Genomic DNA, 22,326 nt, shown 5'->3' with positions numbered 1-22,326 from the left:
TATATAATTAGAGTGTATACATCTTTCTATTGCTTCTTTTCGTCAATTACTTAACCCATTTTCTAAACATGTTTAAACCTCATAAATCCTGTCATCTCCTCAGCCCCAGCACAGCTGCCTCCTCCCTCAGGGTTTCTGACACTCTCAGGATGTGGTTTTCACACTGTGTCTCTCGTACAGTAATACACGGCCGTGTCCTCAGATCTCAGGCTGCTCAGCTCCATGTAGGCTGTGCTCGTTGATGTGTCTCTGGTCATGGTGACTCTGCCCTGGAAGTTCTGTGCGTAGTCTGTGCCACCAGTTTTTGGGTTGATTCGTCCCATCCACTCAAGCCCTTGTCCAGGGGCCTGTCGCACCCAGTGCATGTAGTAGTCAGTGAAGGTGTATCCGGAAGCCTTGCAGGAGACCTTCACGGAGGCCCCAGGCTTCTTCACCTCAGTCCCAGACTGCACCAGCTGCACCTGGGAGTGGGCGCCTGTGGAGAGTACACAGGAGTGTATGAGATCTCACTTGGCCGGACCCAGTCCCCTCATCAGCCCTGGAACTGAAGATTCTCTTACCTGTAGCTGCTGCCACCAAGAGGAGGAGCCTCCATGTCCAGTCCATGGTGAGGTGCTGTGCTCTGGGGCGTCTGTAGGGGAGGGATGTGGTTGTTGTGTGATGTTCTCTGGACAAGGACAGATCTGTATTTACCTCGGCAGACACCAGTGCATTTGCATATTCATGAGGCAGGTATTTCATAGCTCAGGCCACCCCACCCTGAGGAAGAAGATAGGTGACACGTGGACCACGCCACAGCGGGATACAGAGCTCCATGCCATGATCATTGGTTAATGATATTTGTTCTCCGACATGCTCAGATGTCCATGAAGACAGAACTCGTCTTACAGAAACCCAGAATCTCACAGGACATGGTCCTCAATGTGATTCCTTGTTCCTGTGGCTCACTGTCAAGGTGAACTTTCCCTGAGCCTTGCCCTCTGCACATCTAACTTCTGGGATGAGTGTGTCTCCCGATAGTAACACCCACTGAGTTAATAAAACAACCTCTCAATTCCTGACTATAAATACATTTGAAGGGTCTAGACATTTCTTCTTTTAAAGGTGGTTTACATTAATTTTTGAAGTAGGTATAGACTACATATACAAGAGAATACTTGTATATGTACACATCAGTACTTGCTAAATATTTATTTATTTAACACATCAGTACTTGCTAAATATTTATTTAACTTTTATGTCATCTTTGCTTTGAAATAAGGAATATCCAGTCACTAAGAGGAAACCCCTCCCCAGTCTCCTGTATTCCTGCTCGAGGGCTGGATCCTCTGCAGGGTGCATCCCAAAACCCACTGAAGCTCAGCTTCCGCCCTGCATGGAAGTTCCTGTCTGGTCGTACAGAGAATTTTTCTCCCAGCATCTCAAACCTAGTAAGAAGTGGCTGTGCCCTGGCTCAGAATGCTCCTTCAGCGACAGCGATTACTTCTCACAACAGCTCTTAGAATAGAAAATAGGCCTTAGAAAACCCAACATAATCTACAGGGAGACCTCAGCACAGCAAGCGAGGAATCACTAAAGCCACCAGGGAGCCCCTTCCCTGGAGCTCCAGATGCACTGACACGGTCCAGACACATGAGAAGTCACGGAACTGATGACAAATTTGGGGCAGCCTCTTTTGTATGATTCTCTGGTTGAAGATCACGTCAGATTATTACTTTACACACAGACCCTATGTCTCAAAGTCCCCCACCACACACACACACACAGACACACACACACACACAGACACAGACACACATACACACAGTGGCATATTTGCACAGTAACGAGCCTCAAATTTGCCCTGCTTCCTAGTGTCTTGCCAAAGAGAAGTGCTTTCAGCTCTGACCCTAGTCCTGTTATGTTTGTTGTTGTTGCTGTTGTTTTTGTTTTATTGTTTTTTTTTTTCAAACAGAGCTAAAACAAGCTCAGTACTACCAGAGATTGGGAATGTGTCTTCTCCTTGTTTTTGCCCATTCTCACCTGGGAACCCTGCAGATGCCCCACGAGATGCAGATCTAGGGCCACTGAGGGAGAGGGTCGTGACCTTGGTCCTGAAGCTGCTGGTCTCAGAGGCTTTAAATCGCTTCACTCTCCTTGACTTGTTCTCTCCCACTGTCTTTGGTTTCCCTAAGTTCTAGTCCTTGGACAGAGTCTGTGCATTGCCACACTTTTCTCTCTAATCCAGATTAATCATGTTGTTGAGGAGGTGATTATTGGGTAGGGGAGCAGTATATATTCTTGAAATTGAATTCCAATGGTTTCTTGCTGTTCTTTCTCCAAGTTTCACCATTTACAAGCAGTCTCCAGTGGTACAGCAGATTTTCCTCCATCCTGTACTCCCACTCCTGGATGCAGCATCCACAGATAATTTTCTTGAGTCTTATCCCAGTTGTTTTATTAATTGTACCCCATTTCCATGACACAGGAAGGCTCAGATGAAGCTGTCTGGGACGGAAATTAATCCCTTCCCCTCACATAGAATAAAGATCTTGAAAAGTATTTTTTCTCTGTAGAATCTGTCTAGAGGAAGATCTCAGCATATTTGTCAGAGAATAGTTCTCCTGATGACAGAGCCATGAGACAACTTATTGGGATTGTCATCTTGAGGACCCAGACGTTTCTGGAGGGAATTCCATAACAGTGTGGGGTGTGTGGTCCCCAGGAGATCTTACCCTAACCCTGTCCACATCTGTCCTCCAGACATTTATGAAATTACCATGGAACTATTCCCGCCAGTTTGTGCTGCTAACCAAAGAATCACCCAATGTATAAATTTAGAAAGGAGACTTTATTTCTGATAAAGGGTTGAAGCTGCAGGGCAGCCATCTTAACAGGTTGAGAAGCAAAGCCTCCCACAGAGACTGTGAGCAGGCACTTCAAGAGAGGGAGAGATGAGAAATGAATTCAAACAAATGGATTGGCCAAGTGGACACACTCAGCAGCCTATAGAAGGAGCTATGGATATTCACAAGATGTGCAGGCTCCCTGTGTAATAAGCAAACACACATGCTACATGCATTTCAGGTTTGCATTGGGGTGAAGACTTAAGAACTCAATGAATTGCAGTTGGGCCCTGCACATCAAAAGGGCTTTGTGCAGGGACAGAAAGACACACAGTGCACAGCCTCCAGAAATTGGCCTGGACAAGTCCATGGTCAGTGGTTTCTTCTCAGAGAAAGTTACAGAAATCAGTCTCTTGTCCAATCAATGCTCTATTTATGGCTGTGGAACAGGGGCACAGCTACCCGATGCCTGGAGTTCCATGAGCTGCAGATGTTTTAATATTGCTTATCTCAGGACCAGTGCTCATTTAACTGTTAGAGAAACAGAAAAACTCCTGTGGAAGTTACAACATATTCTTTTTTTTCTAACTGTAGGGATGAGTGACTTAATCCTTGCCCGGTGTGACCTTAGGTCTTGTTTACAATTTGGTATGTTATTGCCACAGAAAGTTTGTTCCATCAGACTGGTGATCACTATTGCAATGTCTTTCTAGCTTTGGGGTCCAGGTTTTCCCTGCAATTTCATTTCTTCAACTCATATAAGAAATCATTGACGATCAATTTTCCAGGCTTATATTATTGTAAGAATGTGGGTGATGATTGACATGCTCTTTACATATTAAAGCAGAAACCAGAAGTAGCTTCAGACATCACCAGTGACCCGACAGAAGCAGCAGGAATCTCATCTCATTAAGTGTAAGTGGCACCACACACATAGCTGAACGTGCAAGGACACAGAATACCCACAGCACAGGACACATATGATAAGTTTTATGATTCTGGGGCTCTGCTCAGGAATCTGGAATTCACATGGCACTACAGGGATGAACTCCGTTGTCTCTCGGGTGATACTGTGTTTTGGAAGCTTATTTCCACTCCTGCAGTGGATTCAGTGCATACCTGGGCCGGGCAGCCCCTGAAAGTAGAAATCCCCACACTAAACACAGGACCCACCAATAAGAAAGCTGTCCCCAGGGAAGGTGCAGAGCAGGGACCTCTGTGTTTGGGAACCTGCGGCTGTACAGGGAGAGTCAGGAGTGTGACCCATTTCCTTCTCCTCCCCCTGCTGCCTGCACCAGGAGCTTCACATTGCAAAGTATATAAAATACGTGATAGTTATAGGGAAATGCAATACAAAGATGAAGGAATGAGGAAACTGATATGAAATTAAAATAAAACTAATATGTTAAATAAATGTAAAACACTATAAGAGATTATTATGGAAAAGACAACAAACAAATATTAAAAACCTATGTGTGTATGTGAGGTAATATTCTTGCAAATGGAATCATAATTTATGTATAAAGTTCTTCAAATTGATACAGATTATTCGCATTTGATTCCCAAAAAGATGGAGAAGGATCTGGCACCAGGACTCCAGGGCCATGCTAGTGATTTCCCCTCCTATATCCTGAGGACACGTTGATTCCAACTCTGAGGATCAGGCTGCCGAAATTGACATGTGAGAAGAGAAAGTGGGATTTTCTGTGGGAAAAGACTGGTGTGAACACAATTTTCAAGTAAATAAATTCATTATACCATGAGACACACTTCCATCATGTTGACAGTGTGTGGATTTTGACATTAACATTATTATTATCAATATTGTTGGGATGTTCCCTGGAAAATGATCAATTGTTACAGAATCAACTTGAGTCGTTTTCATTTCAGTTTTTTCACACTTCCAGCTAAATTCTCCACCAAGTTTACTGTGTTAGAGTTTGGAAAGTTCAGGGCATGGGTTACCAAAATGTAGTGGAAGATCTCCCGATGGTTTGATATGGTTCAGCTAAAGGAGGACCCAGGATTTATCCAGAAAGCCTCCTTGTCTAGTCCACATCTACTCCTCAGTGAGCCCCTTCCTACCTGAGTCCTGAGTATCTCTGTGGTCCTGGGCAATGCACATCTGGGGCATCTGTTTCCTAGATGTGCATCCAGAGCAGAGGTGCTGCTGTCCCTAAGGCTTGAGAGGGAACTGGGCCTCTATCCATCTAGGAGGCCCCACCCTAAGCACTGGGATTCCTCCCACAAGGAGACAGAGTCGGCTGAGTGCCCCCCACTTCACAGAACTACTAGGAGGCAATTTTAGTCAAATTCTAACACACTTTGACTATGCAATCCAGCAATCACGCTTTTAAGTGTTTATCTAACTGACTTTAAAAGTATGTCCACAAAGAAAAGCATACATGAGTAATTACAATAGCTTCATTCATATTTCCCCAAAACTATAAAACTTCAAAAAGTTCGTCTGTAGGTGAATAAACAATCTGGTACATTCACATAATGGAATAATTTTGCCATTATAAAGAACAGCTATCAAATCATGAAAGCACACGAATGAAACTTAAATGCATATTTTTAAGTAAAATAAACCAGTCTGATAAAGCTACACAATATATAATTTAATTTATCCGTGATAATCTGGAGAAGGCCAAACATTAAACAAAATAAAAAATTTTGTATTTGCCAGGAATTTGGGTAAAAGGTGAGAATGTGTAAAAAACAGAAGACTTTAAAGGATGACAAAACCATCACATGTAATACTGCAATGGTGGATATGTGATGTCATAAATTTGTCAAATTCCACACAATGTACAGCAGGAAGGCTAGACCTTACTTTATAAAAAATTAAAAGTAAATAAGAGATTAAGGATCCTAACATGGAATGCAGACTATACAGAAAATATCTGATGTCTGTATAAATGCATAAAACCATTTCACTTAATAAAGCAGGTCAAAAAAGCTGCTAAATAGCTTTAGAAGTAATAAAGTGAATAATACTAAAAATTAAAGAAACTGCATGTCAGCACTGTCTAGTTGATGTGAAGTTCCTCTAGTTGATGATGAAGTTCCACAAAGGAGCACAGCTTGCCAATTGTGATTCTACGCTATGGGAATTCTAGAATTAGACAACCCAGGGAATAGATAATGTGCATGGTGCAAGCTCATGGTAGATCTACCATTCTGGGGTCAGGAGGATGGTGGCCCTCTTCTCACAGCTCCAGTAGGTGGTGCCCCAGTAGGGACTCTGTGTGGGGGCTCCCACCCCACATTTCCCTTCCACATTGCCCTAGCAGAGGTTCTCCATGAGAACCCTGCCCCTGGAGCGAACTTCTGCCTGGACATCCAGACTTTCCCATACATCCTCTGAGATCTAGGCAGAGGTTCCCAAACCCTAAATTTTGGACTTCTGTGCACTGGCAGTCTAAACACTATGTGGAAGCTGCCGAAGCTTTAGGTTTGTACCTTCTGAAGCCATGGCCCAAGCTCCACATTGTCCCTTTTCGGCCACAGGTGGAGCAATTGGGACACAGGTCACCAAGTCCCTAGGCCGCACACAGCGTGGGGACTGACTGCACACAGCATGGGGACACTGGGCCTGCCCAACAACACCACCACTTTTTCCTCCTAGGTCTCTGAGCTGAGGGGCTGTGCCAAGGTCCTCTGACATGCCACAGAGACATTTTTCTCATTGTCTTTGAGGATTAACATTCAGTTCCTCGTTACTTAGGCAAATTTTTGCACCAGCTTGAATTTCTCCTTAGTAAATGGTATTTTCTTTCTATCGTGATTGTCAGGTTGCAAATTTTTCTACTATTTATGGTCTGCTTTCCTTATGAAACTGAATGTATTTAACTGCACACAAGTCAATTATTGAATATTTTCCTGCTTAGAAATTCTTCCACTAGATAACCTAAAACATCTTTCTCAAGTTCAAAGTTCCACAAATCTTTAGGGCAAGGGCAAAATGCCAACAGTCTCTTTGCTAAAACATAACAAGAGTAACATTTGCTCCAGTTACCAACAAGTTCCTCATCTCCATCTGAGACCACCTCATCCTGGATTTCATTGTACGTATCATTATCAGTATTTTGAAAAATGTTATTCAACAAGTCTCCTAGGAATTTCCAAACTGCCCCACATTTTCTTGTATTTTCTGAGCCTTCCAAAGTGTTCCAACCTCTGCCTGTTACCCAGTTCCAGGGTCGTGTCCACATTTTTGAGTATCTTTTCAGCAGGACCCCACTCCTGGTACCAATTTACTGTATCAGCCCATATTCATGCTGTGGATAAAGACATACCTGAGACTGGGAAATATGCACAAGGAAGAGATACAATTGACTTACATTTCCACTTGGCTGGGGAGGCCTCACTATCATGGTGGAAAGTTACATCCATGTCTCACATGGTGGCAGACAAGAGATCTTTTGCAGAGAAACTACTCTTTTCATTAAAAAATCGGATCTCATGAGACTTATTCACTATCACAAGAACAGCATGGAATGGACTTGCCCCTGTGATTCAGTTTTCTCCCACCAAGTCCCTCCCACCACACATGGAAATCATGGGAGTACAAGTCAAGATGAGGTTTGGTTGGAGACACAGAACAAACCATATCAATTACAATGATTAAAAAATTGTAGGTGGCATTGGTAGTCACAGAACTGTGAAATTAGGGGGATTCTCTGGGGAAATTGTCAGATGAAGAAGAAATTCCAAACACTGAAGGAAACACATCCTTAGGCTCCATCTGCACCTGTCTCTGTGGTTGACTTTGATCAATGGGTTCTGAGCGCCCTCTGCAGCTGATTTCCTACATGTGTTCTTGCAGGACGTGTGTGTCTGGGCTCACACTGATCTCCCCTCACTTTGTCTCTAAGACATTAATACACAGCAACGTCCTCAGATCTCACAGTTTATTTGCAGATAAAGGGACTTCTTGGAATTGTCTCTGGAGATGGTGAATCAACCCTTCATGGCATCTGCATAGTATGTGCTAGTTCCATCACTACTAATTCATGAGACCCACTCTAGCCCCTTCCCTGAAGCCTGGTGGACCGAGTCCATGTAGTAGCTACTGAAACTGAACCCAGAGGCACCACAGGAGAGTCTCAGGGACACCCAAGGCTTTACCAAGCCTCCAGAAATCTCCACCAGCTGGGGCACCTCACGCCGGACACCTGGAAACACAGAGACACAGCGATCAGAAGCTGACACACATATCTACTGTTTCTCTCACTCGTATACATCCACAATAAATATCTTCAGGTCTCCAGGAATCATCTTTTAAAATAGCAACAAGAAAACCCCAGCTCAGCCCAAATTCTAAGGTGAGTCATTTGTGTTCAGTCCTCAACACCAAATAGAAACACATATGAATACTGGGACTGTCTGTTCTCTCCCAGAGCCACAGGGTCACCATATAGCAAGCTCTGGGATGGGATGCCTGAGGAGAGGACAGGTCCCAGAGAAGACCCTAGATGAGATGAGCAGGAATACTATCCTTCAGGAAAACATAATGTTATATTATGTAATTATGCATGAAATAACACTTAGAAGTCACTATCTTATTTAATTTTACTTATCTGCCCGATATACATTTAATATAGTTTTTAATGGTACATTTTACAGAAAAAAAAAATACTTACAGAACAAAGCAGTTGTGCAATGCATCCAAGACCTCACATCAGGACAGAGTTATCCCCATTATCTGCTCCTATGATTGTCACCACTGAGGAGTGTGGTACCCTGAGACAACTCCAGGGCAGGGTGAGACATACCTTCTGAGGTTTGCAAAAGCACACAACTCTTATGACAACTGTGTGTGATTTTGCTGTATTTGGTGTTCACCTAAAATATATAGAAATAATCAGAGTTCATACATGCGAATTTTGAGGAGTTGGCAATGTTTCAAGTGTCGTTATTCATTTTCATTGCTCATTCTCAGCCAATATATTCACTTGTTTTTATTACTGATTTATTTTAGTATAATTAATAATATATATATTTTTTTTTTTTTTTTTGAGACGGAGTCTCAGCCCTGTAGCCCAGGCTGGAGTGTTTCAAGTGTCGTTATTCATTTTCATTGCTCATTCTCAGCCAATATATTCACTTGTTTTTTATTACTGATTTATTTTAGTATAATTAATAATATATATATATATATATTTTTTTTTTTTTTTGAGACGGAGTCTCGCCTGTAGCCCAGGCTGGAGTGCAGTGGCCGGATCTCAGCTCACTGCAAGCTCCGGGCCCCGGGTTCCCGCCATTCTCTGCCTCAGCCTCCCGAAAGTAGCTGGGACTACAGGCTCGCCACCTCGCCCGGCTAGTTTTTGTATTTCTTAGTAGAGACGGGGTTTCACCGCAGTTAGCCAGGATGGTCTCATCTCCTGACCTTGATCCGGGCCCCATGTCGGCTCCCAGTGCTGGGATTACAGGCTTGAGCCACCGCGCCTGACCTAATAATATTAAATCCAAATTTGTACTATACAATTTGGAAATGTTGAACTAGGTATTCAATGTTTTAATCAGGACATTAAGCAAAGTGTGACCAATTCAATTAACCCCTTAAAATTTATCTCAGTTTTCTGTAATTTTATCTCATCATTCTATTACTCTTGCCATCCCATTCTCAAACAAATTCAAATTTTCTCCCTGTTATTTCAGAATAGTTGCATTACCTGTAGTCTATACAAATGGAATTGTATGATATGTATTATAATTCTTTAACATCTTTTATTAGCACACTTACTGAGAATATAGTCAAGTTATTCTGTGACTCAGACATGCCTTGACTGTAAGGCCGAGTCGTATTCCACTACATCAATATATCTAAAACTGTTTAATTATTCACCTATAATAGATATTTTATTTGTCCTCTCAGTTGCTATCTTTATGTAGGAAGGAACTACTCAGTAAGGAAAAGTAAAAAAGTGAGAAAAATACAACCATATTCTATCTCATTGACGATAAGCATTTGAACAACTACTAATAAAGGAAATAAAACATCTACACATCAGAGTTCATGTCACAGGGCAAGTGAAAACTGCTGTCCAGTCTAAGGTGACAGGCGTCTGAAGGGAGAACCAGGACCCACATATTATTGCACCTAGGTCTGTTCCCACTGGACGGCATTTCTGGTAGGAAAAGACTAACCTGGATATATTTCGTAAGTGGCTTGAAGATTGATGTGCTAATGGTGTTAGAGTGTGAAGCTTCTAGTGCTTGTAGGCTTTTTCTACAGAATTGAGGAAAATTCCCAATTTCCCCATTGCTGCTGTGTTGTGTTTATTGGGGGAGAAGAACAGGAGCCACTGCTGAATTCCTGAATCCTCTTCCACTATTTCCAGGAGGCAAATCCACCAATACTCCTCTATGGGCACTGTTGGGGTCAACAGAAACAGATTAAAACAAAGGGGGATAGGGTGGGGTGATGTCTGCAGTACCCTGGAAACAGTGAGGAAGGAAGAGACACTGAAGTTAAATAAATATATACTAAAAAGAACTATTACCTTGGTAAACATGATTGGTTGCAGTGATCATCAGAAGTAAACTGAGTTTCCAGACATAGAAGAGATAAAGTAAAGGCCCTTCGTACTTCCCTGCATATATACTGAGGAAAATAAAAGGCTTTGACAGAAGAAGGGAAGTTGAAGAAATAGTCTGAGGAGCAGTCACCAGGAGCCAACCAAAATAGTTAAAACCAGTCCATAAAGTGGTGTTTCATCTACATAAGCAGCTGAGGAAAGTAAAAGAAAGTCAATACCATGCATATGCTGAGTTATTGATAGAAAAGCATTTACAGTTGTGTGACTGACACAACGCAGAAAACATAAATCTTTGCATGAACAGACAGTTTGGATTGAGGATACACAATTCTTATTAAAATTATACTGATAAGTCATCACTAGCATTATTGTGAAAATACGTAAGACTATAAATTGAAATGAATCTATGTTCTAAGTTGAAGATTTCCGTAGGTGGAAAAAAAACAAAACATGACAAACATGTGCTACATAAGGAGGAAATGCTAGAGGTCCTGGGGTAAACCTTTGCTTTACGAGGTCAAAAAATAGCAAGTTCAGGCCGGGCGTGGTGGCTTAAGCCTGTAATCCCAGCACTTTGGGAGGCCGAGACGGCGTGATCACGAGGCCGAGATCGAGACCATCCTGGCTAACACGGGTGAAACCCCGCCTCTACTAAGCTAAAAATACAAAAACTAAGGGCCGGGTGAGGTGGCGGATGCCTGTAGTCCCAGCTACTCGGGAGGCTGAGGCAGGAGAATGGCGGGAGCCCGGGAGGCTGGAGCTTGCAGTGAGCTGAGATCCTGGCCACTGCACTCCAGCCTGGGCGACAGAGCAAGACACCGCCTAAAAAAAAAAAATTGCAAGTTCAAAAAAGGAAACCCTCCCTGCCCAGGGACCTAGTGTGGAGCTGCCTCCTAAGGGAGCCCTGGTGTCTGAGCGCCCCCTGCTGTCCTGAGTGCCCCCTGGTGGTTCTGAGCACCCCCTGCTGTCCTGAGCGCCCCCTGGCTTCCTGAGCTTCCCCTGCGGGTTCTGAGCCTCCCGGTATCTTAAGTGTCCCCTGGTGTCCTGAGCATCCCCTGCTGGTTCTGAGTGTCCCTGGCAGTTCTCAGTGCCCCCTGTGTCTTGAGTACCCCCTGCGTGCTGAGCACCCTGTTTTCCTGGAATGCCCCCCCTGGTAGTTCTGAGCGCCCCCTGCCGTCCTGAGTGCCCCCTGGCTTCCCTGAGCCCCCTGATGGTTCTGAGTGTCCCTGGCAGTTCTCAGTGCGCCCCCGGTGGTTCTGAGCGCCCCCTGGTGGTTCTGAGCGCCCCCTGGTGTGCTGAGCACCCCCTGTTTTCCTGAATGCCCCCTGGTAGTTCTGAGCTCCCCCTGGTGGTTCTGAGCACTCCTTGGTGTCCTGAGTGCTCCCTGGTTTCCAGAGAACCCCTTGGCCATCTGAGCACCCCTTGTATTCTGAGTGCACCCCTGGTGTCTTCAGCACACCCTGGTGACCTGAGCGCCCCCTACTGTCCCGAGCACGCCCTGCTGGTTCTGAGACACCTGGCGTGCTGAGCGCCCCCTGGTGGTTCTGAGCACCCCATGGTGTCTTCAGTGCCCTCTGGTTTCTTGAGTGCCCCCTGGTGATCTGAGCTCCCTTTGCATTCTGAGCATCCCCTTGTGTTTTGAGCACACCCTGGTGTCCTTAGCACCCCCTGGTGTCTGGAGAGCCCCCTGGTGATCTGAGCACCCCCTTCTATTCTGAGCACCCGTGGTGTTCTGAGTGCCCCCAGTATTCTGAGCACCCTCTGCTGTCCTGAGGGTGTCCTAATGATTCTGAGTGCCCACTGGTGTCCTGAGTGCCCCGACTGTCCTGAGTGTCCTCAGGATTTCTGAGTGACCTCTGGTGGTTCTGAGCGCTCACTGGTGTCTTGAGCACCCTCTGGTGGTTTTTAGCCCCTCCTGGTGTCCAGGGTGCACCCTGGTGATCTGAGCACCCCCTTCTATTCTGAGCACCCATGGTGTTCTGAGTGCCCCCGGTGTTCTGAGCACCCTCTGCTGTCCTGAGCACCCTCAGGTTTCCTGAGCACCGCCTTAAATTCTGAGTAACCCGTTGTGCTATGGGTGCCTCCTGGTGGTTCTGAGCGCCCCCTGGTGGTTCTTAGTGCTCCTCGTTGTCCTGGGCACCTTCTCATGTCCTGAGTACCCACTCGTGTGCAGAGTGCCCCCTGGTGTCCTGAGCTCCCCATGGTTTCCTGAGTGCCCCCTGGTGTCCTGAGCTCCCATGGTTTCCTAAGGAACCTGTCCTCACTTTTGGGATGAAATGCAGAGAGGGTGGAAGGCAGCTGGGGAAGCTGAATGCATATGATGGAAGTCGGTCCCTGAGTGAAGGAGAGAGGGAGGAGGACTGGGTGGAACTTTCTTAAACTTCTGTACTGTTCTGGGAAAGTCCAGCAAGGTCACTGAGACAGAGACGTGTCAAAGTTTCCCAAAGGGTACCCCCGTGAGTCCCAGTTGTGACTCTGCTCAGATCAGTGCAGAGCTCGTTCTTCTCCTGAGAGTGGAGCACAGGACGTGGCTCCAGCACCAGCCGTGGTAGGGACGTCAGAGGGCAGCCCTAGGCATCTGGCTGTGCTCCCTGCAGGTGGAGGGAGGAAGGTGCTAATTCAGGGCCCACACACTGTGGGTTCTATACAGAACACGCACTTTTACTTCATTTCTGTGGATAACATAGACACAATCATGCGCTCTGTAAACAATAGTGATTCCGACATTTGCGCCAATTGCTTTACTTCTTGATTCTGCACAATGTCCTGGAACGGAGTTGCCTTTTCCATGTGGAACGTGACAAATGTTGAGGACGTGTGTTCCCCACTTCCATCGTTTTTCTCAATGTACAGAGATCCTGAGTAGCATACAGCTGGCCCTCCTTCTACACTGTTCTTCTCCTCCCCACAAGAAGAGCAGAAAATTACACGAGTTTGAATCTGAGGTGGGATCTATTCTGTGCACCTCAGAACCTGCAGAGATCCCCACCTTCAGATCATCCTGAAACTAAAATTGTCAAAACCTTAAGGAAATCTTGAACTTCCTTGGCCAAAGTTTCTATCCATAGCTCTACAGCATTATAGTCAACTCCCTCAGGGAGACATCAGTTACTAGCCTATGATTTGGTAGCTGGGAGGCCTATAAATTTACAGATTTGCCCCCAGTGCTCACCTCTGTCCTATTGCATGCATGACAAAATATTGAAAGTGATGACTGAATTTTACTGACTGCATTCATCAACAGATTAAAGCTACCATTTTCCTACATCTTTTCAACATCCTCTAACGACAAACCAGGAAATTGTATCTATTGGAAGAAACATCAGGGTATAATATTGCTCTTTAACCACGTTCGAAGGAATCTGAGCAGATACTTTTAACCACAACACAGCAGGGAAATTGCAGAATGTCATGATTTGGGTTCATATTTATAAACTGTAAATGAAAAATACAATCCTAAGACCCCAAACTGACTATATAGTCCATCTGTTGGCCTAGGGGGCCCCAAAAACCTAAAAACCGGGTTTCCAACCATGACAAAACAAGAGATCAGACACGCCTCATTATACCCACTCCTTTTTGCAGTTTAGACACAACAATGACCAGCACTATGTTAAAACAGAGATCAGAAAACTGACAGAACAGACTCTCTGTGACAATAAGATGTCAAATTATAAACAAGACCTAAGGGCATGTCAGGCAAGGGTTTTGCCATTCACTCCTGCTCTTAAAAGATAAACTATGTTTTAACTTCCAATAGGGTATTCTTTTTCTCTAGTGGCTCAGTAAGCACTGGCACTGAGACAAACACTATGAAGACAATTGCAGACTATCCCCTGATGAACTTACCTCCTGTTCCTCAACCCATAACCCCAGCTTTGATGGAACAGTAGACTGATATCAGGAACTATCTCCTGATCAGAGATCACTGACCAAGGCATGGCTCTGGCAATTTACACAGGCTGCACACTGAGTGCCTTTGTGTCTCTGCTTCTGCTTTTGACACATATGGCCTGACTGTAATGAATTTAAATGCTAAGTCTTCACTGGTAAGTGAACAGGGGTCACATGTTACATGCATGTTTGTTCAGTATGCATGTGCTAGGACCACTTCCATGAACATCCTGAGCCCCTTCTGTATCCCGTTGATTCGTCAGTTTAGCCAAACCATTCAGCAGAAAGCTTCTGCCAAACCCCTTTACTTTGGGAGTGCCTTTCTCTCATCTTTAAAAAGAGCTGTGCTTTCCAGCATATGGGATGGCTGTAACACTTGACAAAAAATAAACTCTCACTTTCCTAATTTGTTGATTGTGTGGTTTTTTTAAATTTAAAACAACTGAAGATTACATTCAGAACTTCGTCTAATTATAAGGCTACTTTAGTAAAGGATGACAAACTGAGCATTTTCGTATATCCTATAGGGGCCTGTGATATCTTGAAGCAGGAAGCTGACCTGAGAACTTCAGAACAAACTGTTGACTGTGGATAATGAAAAGCTCCCCCCACCCGCCCCAGGACATTGATTCAGCACCCCTGCATGTCTAATTTTTTCTTCTCTTTTTTTTTTATTATGTGCTTATAGTAATAAAACTTTTTATTTTCTTTAGACCTGTTTGCTTTTCACATATAATGGACCCTCATCTCTTTTTTCACTCATTTTCTTTAGCTGCTAAGGAGAATAAAGTGTCAGGTCCTGTTTTTGGTGCCTCACTGCTGATGAATTAAGGTTTATTTTTCCTTCTCCTTTCCCCCCACACATGGGAAATCTAGTAAGAAATCATGGAAGTTCCCTCATCTGATGCCAGTGTGAGGTTTAAATAACACAAGCTCCTTCTCCTGAGTAGAAACTCCCACCCTGACACCACCATCAAATCATTAGCCCTGAGCCAGACTCCTTTCCTGCCCTATTGAGCCAGTTTGGAATTTTTTGAGAGGCCTGTGCTGCTCTCAGCAGACACCTCAATAATAGAGTTGGTAAATCTTTTCATATTCATTTGGGATGTGAGTGTGGAGCCGTCGGACTCAACATCCTCAATAAACATTGGTGGGGTCTCTCTTCCTTTGCCCGGGGACACCTATAATGGGAGCTGTGAGCTTGGAGCCCTGACAGTGACCACCACGGGCCTTTCTTCTCTTGCACTGGATGCGAACTCCCTCTGCCCGAATGCCCGGCATGCACTGTATCCTGCCTGCTGCTCGCTGGCCACTGGAGTTATATTGAGTTGGGCTGCCATGTTGAGTTAAACACTGCACCTTTTCTAGATTTAGCTGATTACCATCAGAAGCATTGAAAACTTATTGACATTGAGAAACAGGAGTCAGTGACTGTAGGTGACTCTGCCTTTGGGGCATGTGAGAAAGTTTTTCTCTTTTTCTGACAAATGTTTCCTCTTCAGAGACTTCACAGGAAGAACAGGATGAGGAATCCAGAGAAGTGCCCCAGAGGAAACTGTTTTATGGAGAGGAAGCCACAGGGCTGACAGGAAACCAGGCTTTAACCCCCATCTGCACCTGCCCTGAGTCTGGCTCTTGTGCTCAGTGGATCCTGAGCACCCCCAGGTGGTCCTGTGCCCACTTCAGGGAGGATTGTTTTTGGGCCCACATGGACCTTTTTTCTAATTCTGTTTCCAAAAATGGAGACGAGTCAACCGTGAATCCAAGCATCTCAGAGAACACAGCACAGCAGAATAACACCCCCTCCCACTGACACACACACACACACGTTTAGGTAAATCTTATTAAAACTACTGAAAACCAAAAGCAATTAGAAATACATAAAGGCAAGTGGAGGTGAGCAGAGGGGGCACTCCTTCCAAAAGAATAGAAAAATGACAACAGCATTCTTCTGGTTAACCCTTACAAGCAAGAGGAAAATTGATGGTATCTGTAAAGTGTTGCAAGAAAAGTCAACACATTATTTTATAACCCATTGATGTTCTCGAAAAAGTGAAGAAAAAAACAGTTCCATTTCTCCTTGACAGCATGAGGGGTTCAGTGAATCCAGGCCCTCATGAAAGGAGTGAAAATTATTTTGAAATATTACAGGGTTTGGAAAGGCTCTAAGCTTCTGCCCAAGCTTCCCCTGAGCGCTCAGCTCCCAGGCTGAGGAATAAAAATGTTCATCTTCGTCTCCACCTGCAGAACCTTGTTTAGGAGCTCTGTCTCAGGAGAGACAAAAGAAATAAAATAGAAAAAAAGAAAGAAAATAAAAAGAAAGAAATAAAAGGAGTTAAAGACTTATGGGTGTTTAACACACTGAAAACTAAATTATGCATTGAAGAGTTATGCAAAGATTAGATAAAAGGGGTAGTGAAGGAAGAGGGCAAGACAGTGAGAGACGGAGAGAGAGAGGCAGAAAGGTTTTCAAAGAAGTAATAGCATAGAAATTTTCTAAATCTGGAGAAGCAAATATTCATCCACATCCAAGAAGCTCTATATATTTTAAATAAGGTAAACCAAATGAGAAATATCAGAGATAGTATGAAACCACGTTGTTAAAAGGAAAGGTTTTTGAAAACAGAAAGAAAAAGAGCAGATTTAGCAGATTTCTCAGCAGTAGGTTTTCAGGTCAGAATGGAGAGGAATTATATTTGATAATGTATGGTCTAGTGATAGAGATTATTTCTGAAAATGTGTTTCTAGTCAATGTCATCATTGTGCAAGCATCATAGGGTGAACTTACACAAACCTGTAAAGAATACCCTACTACACATAGGCCATTTGAAACAGCACAAAGTTTCCAGACAACCAGCCTGTACAGCGTGTTACTGCTCTGAACACTAGGAAACTGAAACACTGTGGTAAGTATCTCTCTATCTAAACACATATAAATATGGAACACCTTTAGTGAAAATACGGTATTACAATATTATGTGGCCACAAGCATACATAAGGTCTATTATTGACTATAACATTGTTAAGTAGCATACGACTGTATTCAAATTGCTGGGGGGAAAAAACTGAAAAACAAACAAAACTCTGCCAACCAAGAAACTTTACCATGTAAATCTTTTTGTAAAAGAAAGGATAGATAAGACCTTTCCCAGAGAAGCAAAAACTAAAGGAGTTCTTCACCACTGGGCCTGCCTTAAATAACAAAGACTCTCAACTAGGTCTGCAAAATAACGACATAGTTGCATCAGCTCCATTCTGGCCTCTGTCATTTGATAGTTTTGTGTGAATTTTCTTTCTGTTCTTTCAGGACTTTCTTTCTCTCTCAACTTCTAACTCCGTTCTCCTTTGAATTCTCAGTTTATCGAAAAGATTCATATTTAGTTAAGAACACTAAAACTTTGGAAAAAAAATTCATCTTAAACCCAACAAATTTAATTAACTGTCTTCACGGATGCCCATCTGTTTTTTCCTGTTTTCCTATGGGAAATGGCCCTTGTTTCTACTTCAGTCCAGTCCTTATTTCCATATGCGTGAGGCATCCAACCATCACACACCCAGGAACATCTTGGAGGAAGGGACCCTACCATCTTCCTCATCAGCCTTCAGGTGCACAGTGGCCATTCCTTCAACTGTTGTATGTGCTTTAGGGCTTTCCATTTAAAAGTGTATCTCACTATCCCCCAAATAAAGTTTCTGGACCTTAAAAAGTGATGTGGGGTTGAGGGCATTGACAGCCAAATTTCATTGAAAGCCTCTTCTGCCCTTGGTAATTGAGGAAGACTGGGAAGAAGGTAACAAAACGCAGGCCCCATGTAGCTCCTCATTTAGCAATAGACTCAGTGCAAATTTAGAAAGTTGGAGACATAGAGTGATGTTGGTGTGGTTTTCTGTGGCATACTAAGGAGACAGCAGAAGATGGTCAGTGGTCAGTCTCCATCCAGCTGGTACCCATTGTCCATTATTTAGGTCATAAGAAAAGATAAATGACAACTTTTGTGACAAAGCCCCAGGGGCTTCATTAAAACACTTTGCCCAGAAATTGGTCAACAGGGACATGACAAGTTTTTATATCACAGCTACTATTTTTTGCCTACTTTATGTAGAAATCTGAGAGATGTGCCCAGCCTCAGGGGGCTGATTCTCCATCCAGGGGACAGTGCTAACAGAGTTATGTGGTATTAGTCGGTCTGGGTCTTCATAAGAAGACAACATGGAGTGGGTGGCTTAAGCAACAAATAGTGATTTCCTTAAAATTTTGAAGTCTGAATGTCGAAGATCAAGGTGCTGGCAGGTTTGGTTCTTGGTGCGGCTTCTTCCTGACTTGCACTTGGCCACCTTTTAGGGCACTATGTCTCCACGTGGCCTCTTCTCTGCGTGCACGTGAAAAGTGAGAGGTCTCTCATGTACCTTCCTCTTCTTATAAAGACAGCACGTCTGTTGCATTAGGGTCTTACACTTATGACCACATTTAACCTTAATCATTTCATTAAAATTCAAATAGAGATCCTTTGAATTTAAGGCTTCAACATATGAATTTCAAAGAGGGAACAATTCAATTAATGACACAAATCAAGAGATGGTGAGAAGCATTAGAATATATATTTTTTTAATCACTGAGGAATAATGGGCCATGCAGGAACTTGTAGAAAAGTTCCTAGTAATCGGTGAAACTTCAATTGTAAGAGGAAAAGGTGCCTTCCTCCTTTCTTTTCTGGCAGGAGGATGTGAGGCAGAACCTGATATCAAGAAAGGCCCTGGGGACTGTGGGGTGCTGGTGAGGAGGAGAGCACTTTGAGCAGATGAGGAAGCCCCGCCCTCCCTGCACCTGCTCAGGCCCGGCCTCCTGCTCTGTAGCCAGGCCCCGCGCCCCCCTGCTGGTCCTATGAGCGGCACCTGCGCCGCCCCCTCCGCCTCCCTGCAGGGAGGTTTGTGTCCTGGGCTCACCCACCTCCCCTCACTGTGTCTCTCCTTTTTGGTAATACACGGCCGTGTCACTTGGCAGTCTAGAGCTCAGCTTCAGGAGACACTGGTTCTTGGACGTGTCTTTTTGAAATGGTGACTCGACTCTTGGGGAGGAGTTGTAGCTGGGCCTATCACTACCACCATGGGAGGTCTCACCCAATCCCACTCCAGCCTTCCTGGCGGTTGGCGGATCCCGCTCAGTGGTAACTACTGCTGATGGGCCACCCGAGGTAAGCATGGGGAGGGGACAGGGTCTCCGAAACTTCCTCGGTCTGGGCCCGGCTCCTGCAGCTGCTGGGACAGGACCCTGTGAACAGAGATCACGGTGACCTGGGATGGGAGCAGCCTCCCATATCGTCATATCTGCATCCCAGACTCTCCAGGGCTGCCACCAGGAGAGGAAGAACCACAGGTGCTTCATGTTCTTTCACAGGATGTCCGTGACTCTCAGAAACTGTCTCCATGGGCTGGTTTGGTGGAACTGTGTGGTGGTTTCCTGTGGGTGCCTAAGTGAGAGTTGCATGTGGGCAGTGCCTTTGTATGGAGAGGCGAAAGGGGTGAGGGAGGCCCCAGTGCTGGGGCTCACCCTGAGAAAGAAGGATGCTGGCTGTGCCCTAAGAACAGTTTGCTTTTCTGGGTATCCCCTCACCAAGCCAGAGTCCTCTTCTTCCAGGTAGGGAGAGATGTGCTCAAGGAGCTGGTCTGGGGATGAGTGTAGATCATGGATCCAGGGATGAATTTTGAGACAGGTTCAATGCTATTCTGCAGAATTTATATGAAACCAACAAACATCCAGGTTATCTAAAATTGTCAAATCTCCATTCAAAAGCATTAGGGCGCTAAATATATTCATCACATTGAATTTATATAAAACTTAGCAATGTTTTATTGTAATTCAGAATAATCCATCATGGGTTAGGGGAATATATCTTTCCGGACAGTGTCATTTAAAGAAAACAAAAACAAAAGCAAACAAATACAGAGACCTTCCTTTGGCAGGCTTTTTGGGGAAATCTCGGGATTCTGTCTGCAGTCTCTCAGGAGGAGTGAGTGGGATGGCATCTCCAACCATCTATTGTGATGCAGTGGCCGCAGGCCTTTACACCTTCTGTGTAATTGTTGATGTAGATTGGGATGCAGTGTTCAGTCAAAAGCATAAATAGGTCAGCACAGGAGGCATAGTCTCATCAGTAGGTGGCCGCATTGCTGGGAGCAGAGAGACATCTAGCAGGCCCTCCCTCTGGTACAAGACTCTGGTTCTTACAGAGTCACACTTCTGAAACATGGCTGGAAAAATGACCTCCCGGCCCAGAGTCTCACCATTTGTCGTGTCAGGTACACCTGTGTCTGAGAAAGACTTTCACTATTCGGTGCATGAACATTTTGGTTCTTGATTATTACATCTTGGGCATTTTAGTTTGTTAGAATTATGTAATAAATAATCCCTTCCATGGATGTAGGTAACAAGAAAATCATCAAGAAGTTGGGTGTGTTGCATCAGGATAAACTGGAAGCATGTGACCAGGAGTGAACAAGTAGGTAGACCTGTGGGATTTCAGAGGGAAAGACACAGAGCCAACATCCAGAGCCAGGTGAACTCCTTACCTACCAGGTGGTCTCTGGACATTTTGTTTAAACAGATCCAGAAAGACCGTCCTCACTTTAAGGAGAATTATGAACATTGAGGGAAATTGAGATAAATTTTTATTTACAGAGAATAATTCATAGGCTTGTAGATGTCTATGTGGGTGTGTACAGGATTGCTAGGATATGCTCATACACAGAACAGAAGAAATAATTCTATTTCATGGAAAGAAAACCAAAGAGCTTCTGAATTGGTAGGTATTCTTTGCCACAAATGTGTCAGGTCACTAGATCATGTTATGATGCTGGAGGTAACACTTCCCAACCTTGTCCTGGAGACAAAATGCAAAAGAGTAAAGATTCAAGTGAGATTCCTTTGAAAAATATCGGTAATGAACAGACCAAAACAAGTGAACCATTATGTAAAGAGTGCTAATGAAATGAAACAATAAACTCCATGTGGAGGTGGCAGGGAAGTTCCATCTGAAAGCTCATTTTCACCTCTGTGGGTACCGAGTGCCCCCTGCAGCCCAGTTCCCACCGTGAAGGGAGGTTTCTGTCTGAGCGCTGAGTGAGCTGGAGTCCTCGTGAGCCATTCAGAAAAGCAGACTGTTCCAGGGTGTATGGAGTCCTCCTGAGTGAAGAGGTGCTGAATATACACACGTTTCACTGCCCTCATTGTGTTTTATTCTCCAGACTCTTTTGATGTCCAGATTTGAACACGTGGAGTATTGATGGAACTCGTCATGACTGGGAACTTTTCAGTGAAGATGTAGGTAACATATTTGTGTAATTAAATTTGGATTGTGAAAATATTATTATCCAAAATGTCAAAGTCAGTACCTATTAATTTTTTCTTTTTTATATTTTACAGATGAAGGGTTCTTTGGTTTCCCAGGCTGGAGTGCAGTGTCATCTATTAATTTTATAGCATAAAAATGATCAGCCCAATTTATGTAGTCATGTTATCTCCATCAGGGATTTAGGTCCATGTGGCCTGTGACATAGCTCTAATCACAGAGGGAAGAGCAGTGATTTGTTGAGTTGATGCTACTTTTTCAGAGAGGAATTTAAACAATCAACTCCTCACCTTACCCAGTCTATTTTCATAACTGTGCATGACCCTTGGAAATGCAGTCACCATTTCTTACATAATGGGAGTTAACTGTGCCATGAAGGTAACAAGAAGACGTGCAAATTTCAAGTCAGGGTAATAAACTGTTGAATTACAAAGCCTGGAGCCAATCACATTCTGGCATCTTGTTTAATTAGTTGTGAATTTGTTTTCAGTTGTTTAGTTCAAGTTCCCATAACTCACTTTCTGCTAAAATAGTCACATATGATAATCTTGAGATATTAAAATGAAAAAAATAACTAATTTCAAAATGAACCCAACTTCCAGGAGAGATGAAAATTCCTTTGTGGTGAAGGGTGTGAAGGGTGGAGACATGGTTGAATACTGAGGCTGTGTTCACAATTGTATTATTTTAATTAGGGAACTTCTGTACATCCCT

General features: G+C 44.0%; 2 long non-coding RNA genes and 1 gene segment (V, D, J or C); 2 read left to right on the top strand and 1 right to left on the bottom strand.

Moving 5' to 3' along the window:
* Positions 1-33: 33 nt before the first annotated feature.
* Positions 34-766, bottom strand: LOC101001553. The segment is given in 2 exon segments: positions 34-475; positions 561-766. Coding segments are annotated over 2 exon segments (498 nt in total).
* A 6,283-nt stretch (positions 767-7,049) lies between these two features.
* LOC116275930 lies at positions 7,050-14,978 on the top strand. 2 transcript variants are annotated; one of them, XR_004185372.1, is made up of 2 exons: positions 7,050-8,155; positions 14,794-14,978. It is a non-coding gene; the product is annotated as an uncharacterized LOC116275930 (long non-coding RNA). The 2 variants fall into 2 exon arrangements; XR_004185373.1 differs by lacking the exon at positions 14,794-14,978 and adding an exon at positions 9,726-10,726 and having other exon boundaries at positions 8,048-8,155.
* A 5,812-nt stretch (positions 14,979-20,790) lies between these two features.
* On the top strand, positions 20,791-22,045 carry LOC103880978. The gene is made up of 2 exons (XR_642319.4): positions 20,791-21,584; positions 21,687-22,045. It is a non-coding gene; the product is annotated as an uncharacterized LOC103880978 (long non-coding RNA).
* The last annotated feature ends 281 nt before the right edge of the window (positions 22,046-22,326 follow it).

Source organism: Papio anubis, chromosome 7 (assembly GCF_008728515.1).
Source record: "Papio anubis isolate 15944 chromosome 7, Panubis1.0, whole genome shotgun sequence".
Classification (NCBI taxonomy): Eukaryota; Metazoa; Chordata; class Mammalia; order Primates; family Cercopithecidae; genus Papio; species Papio anubis.
This window is presented reverse-complemented; position numbering and strand designations above follow the sequence as displayed.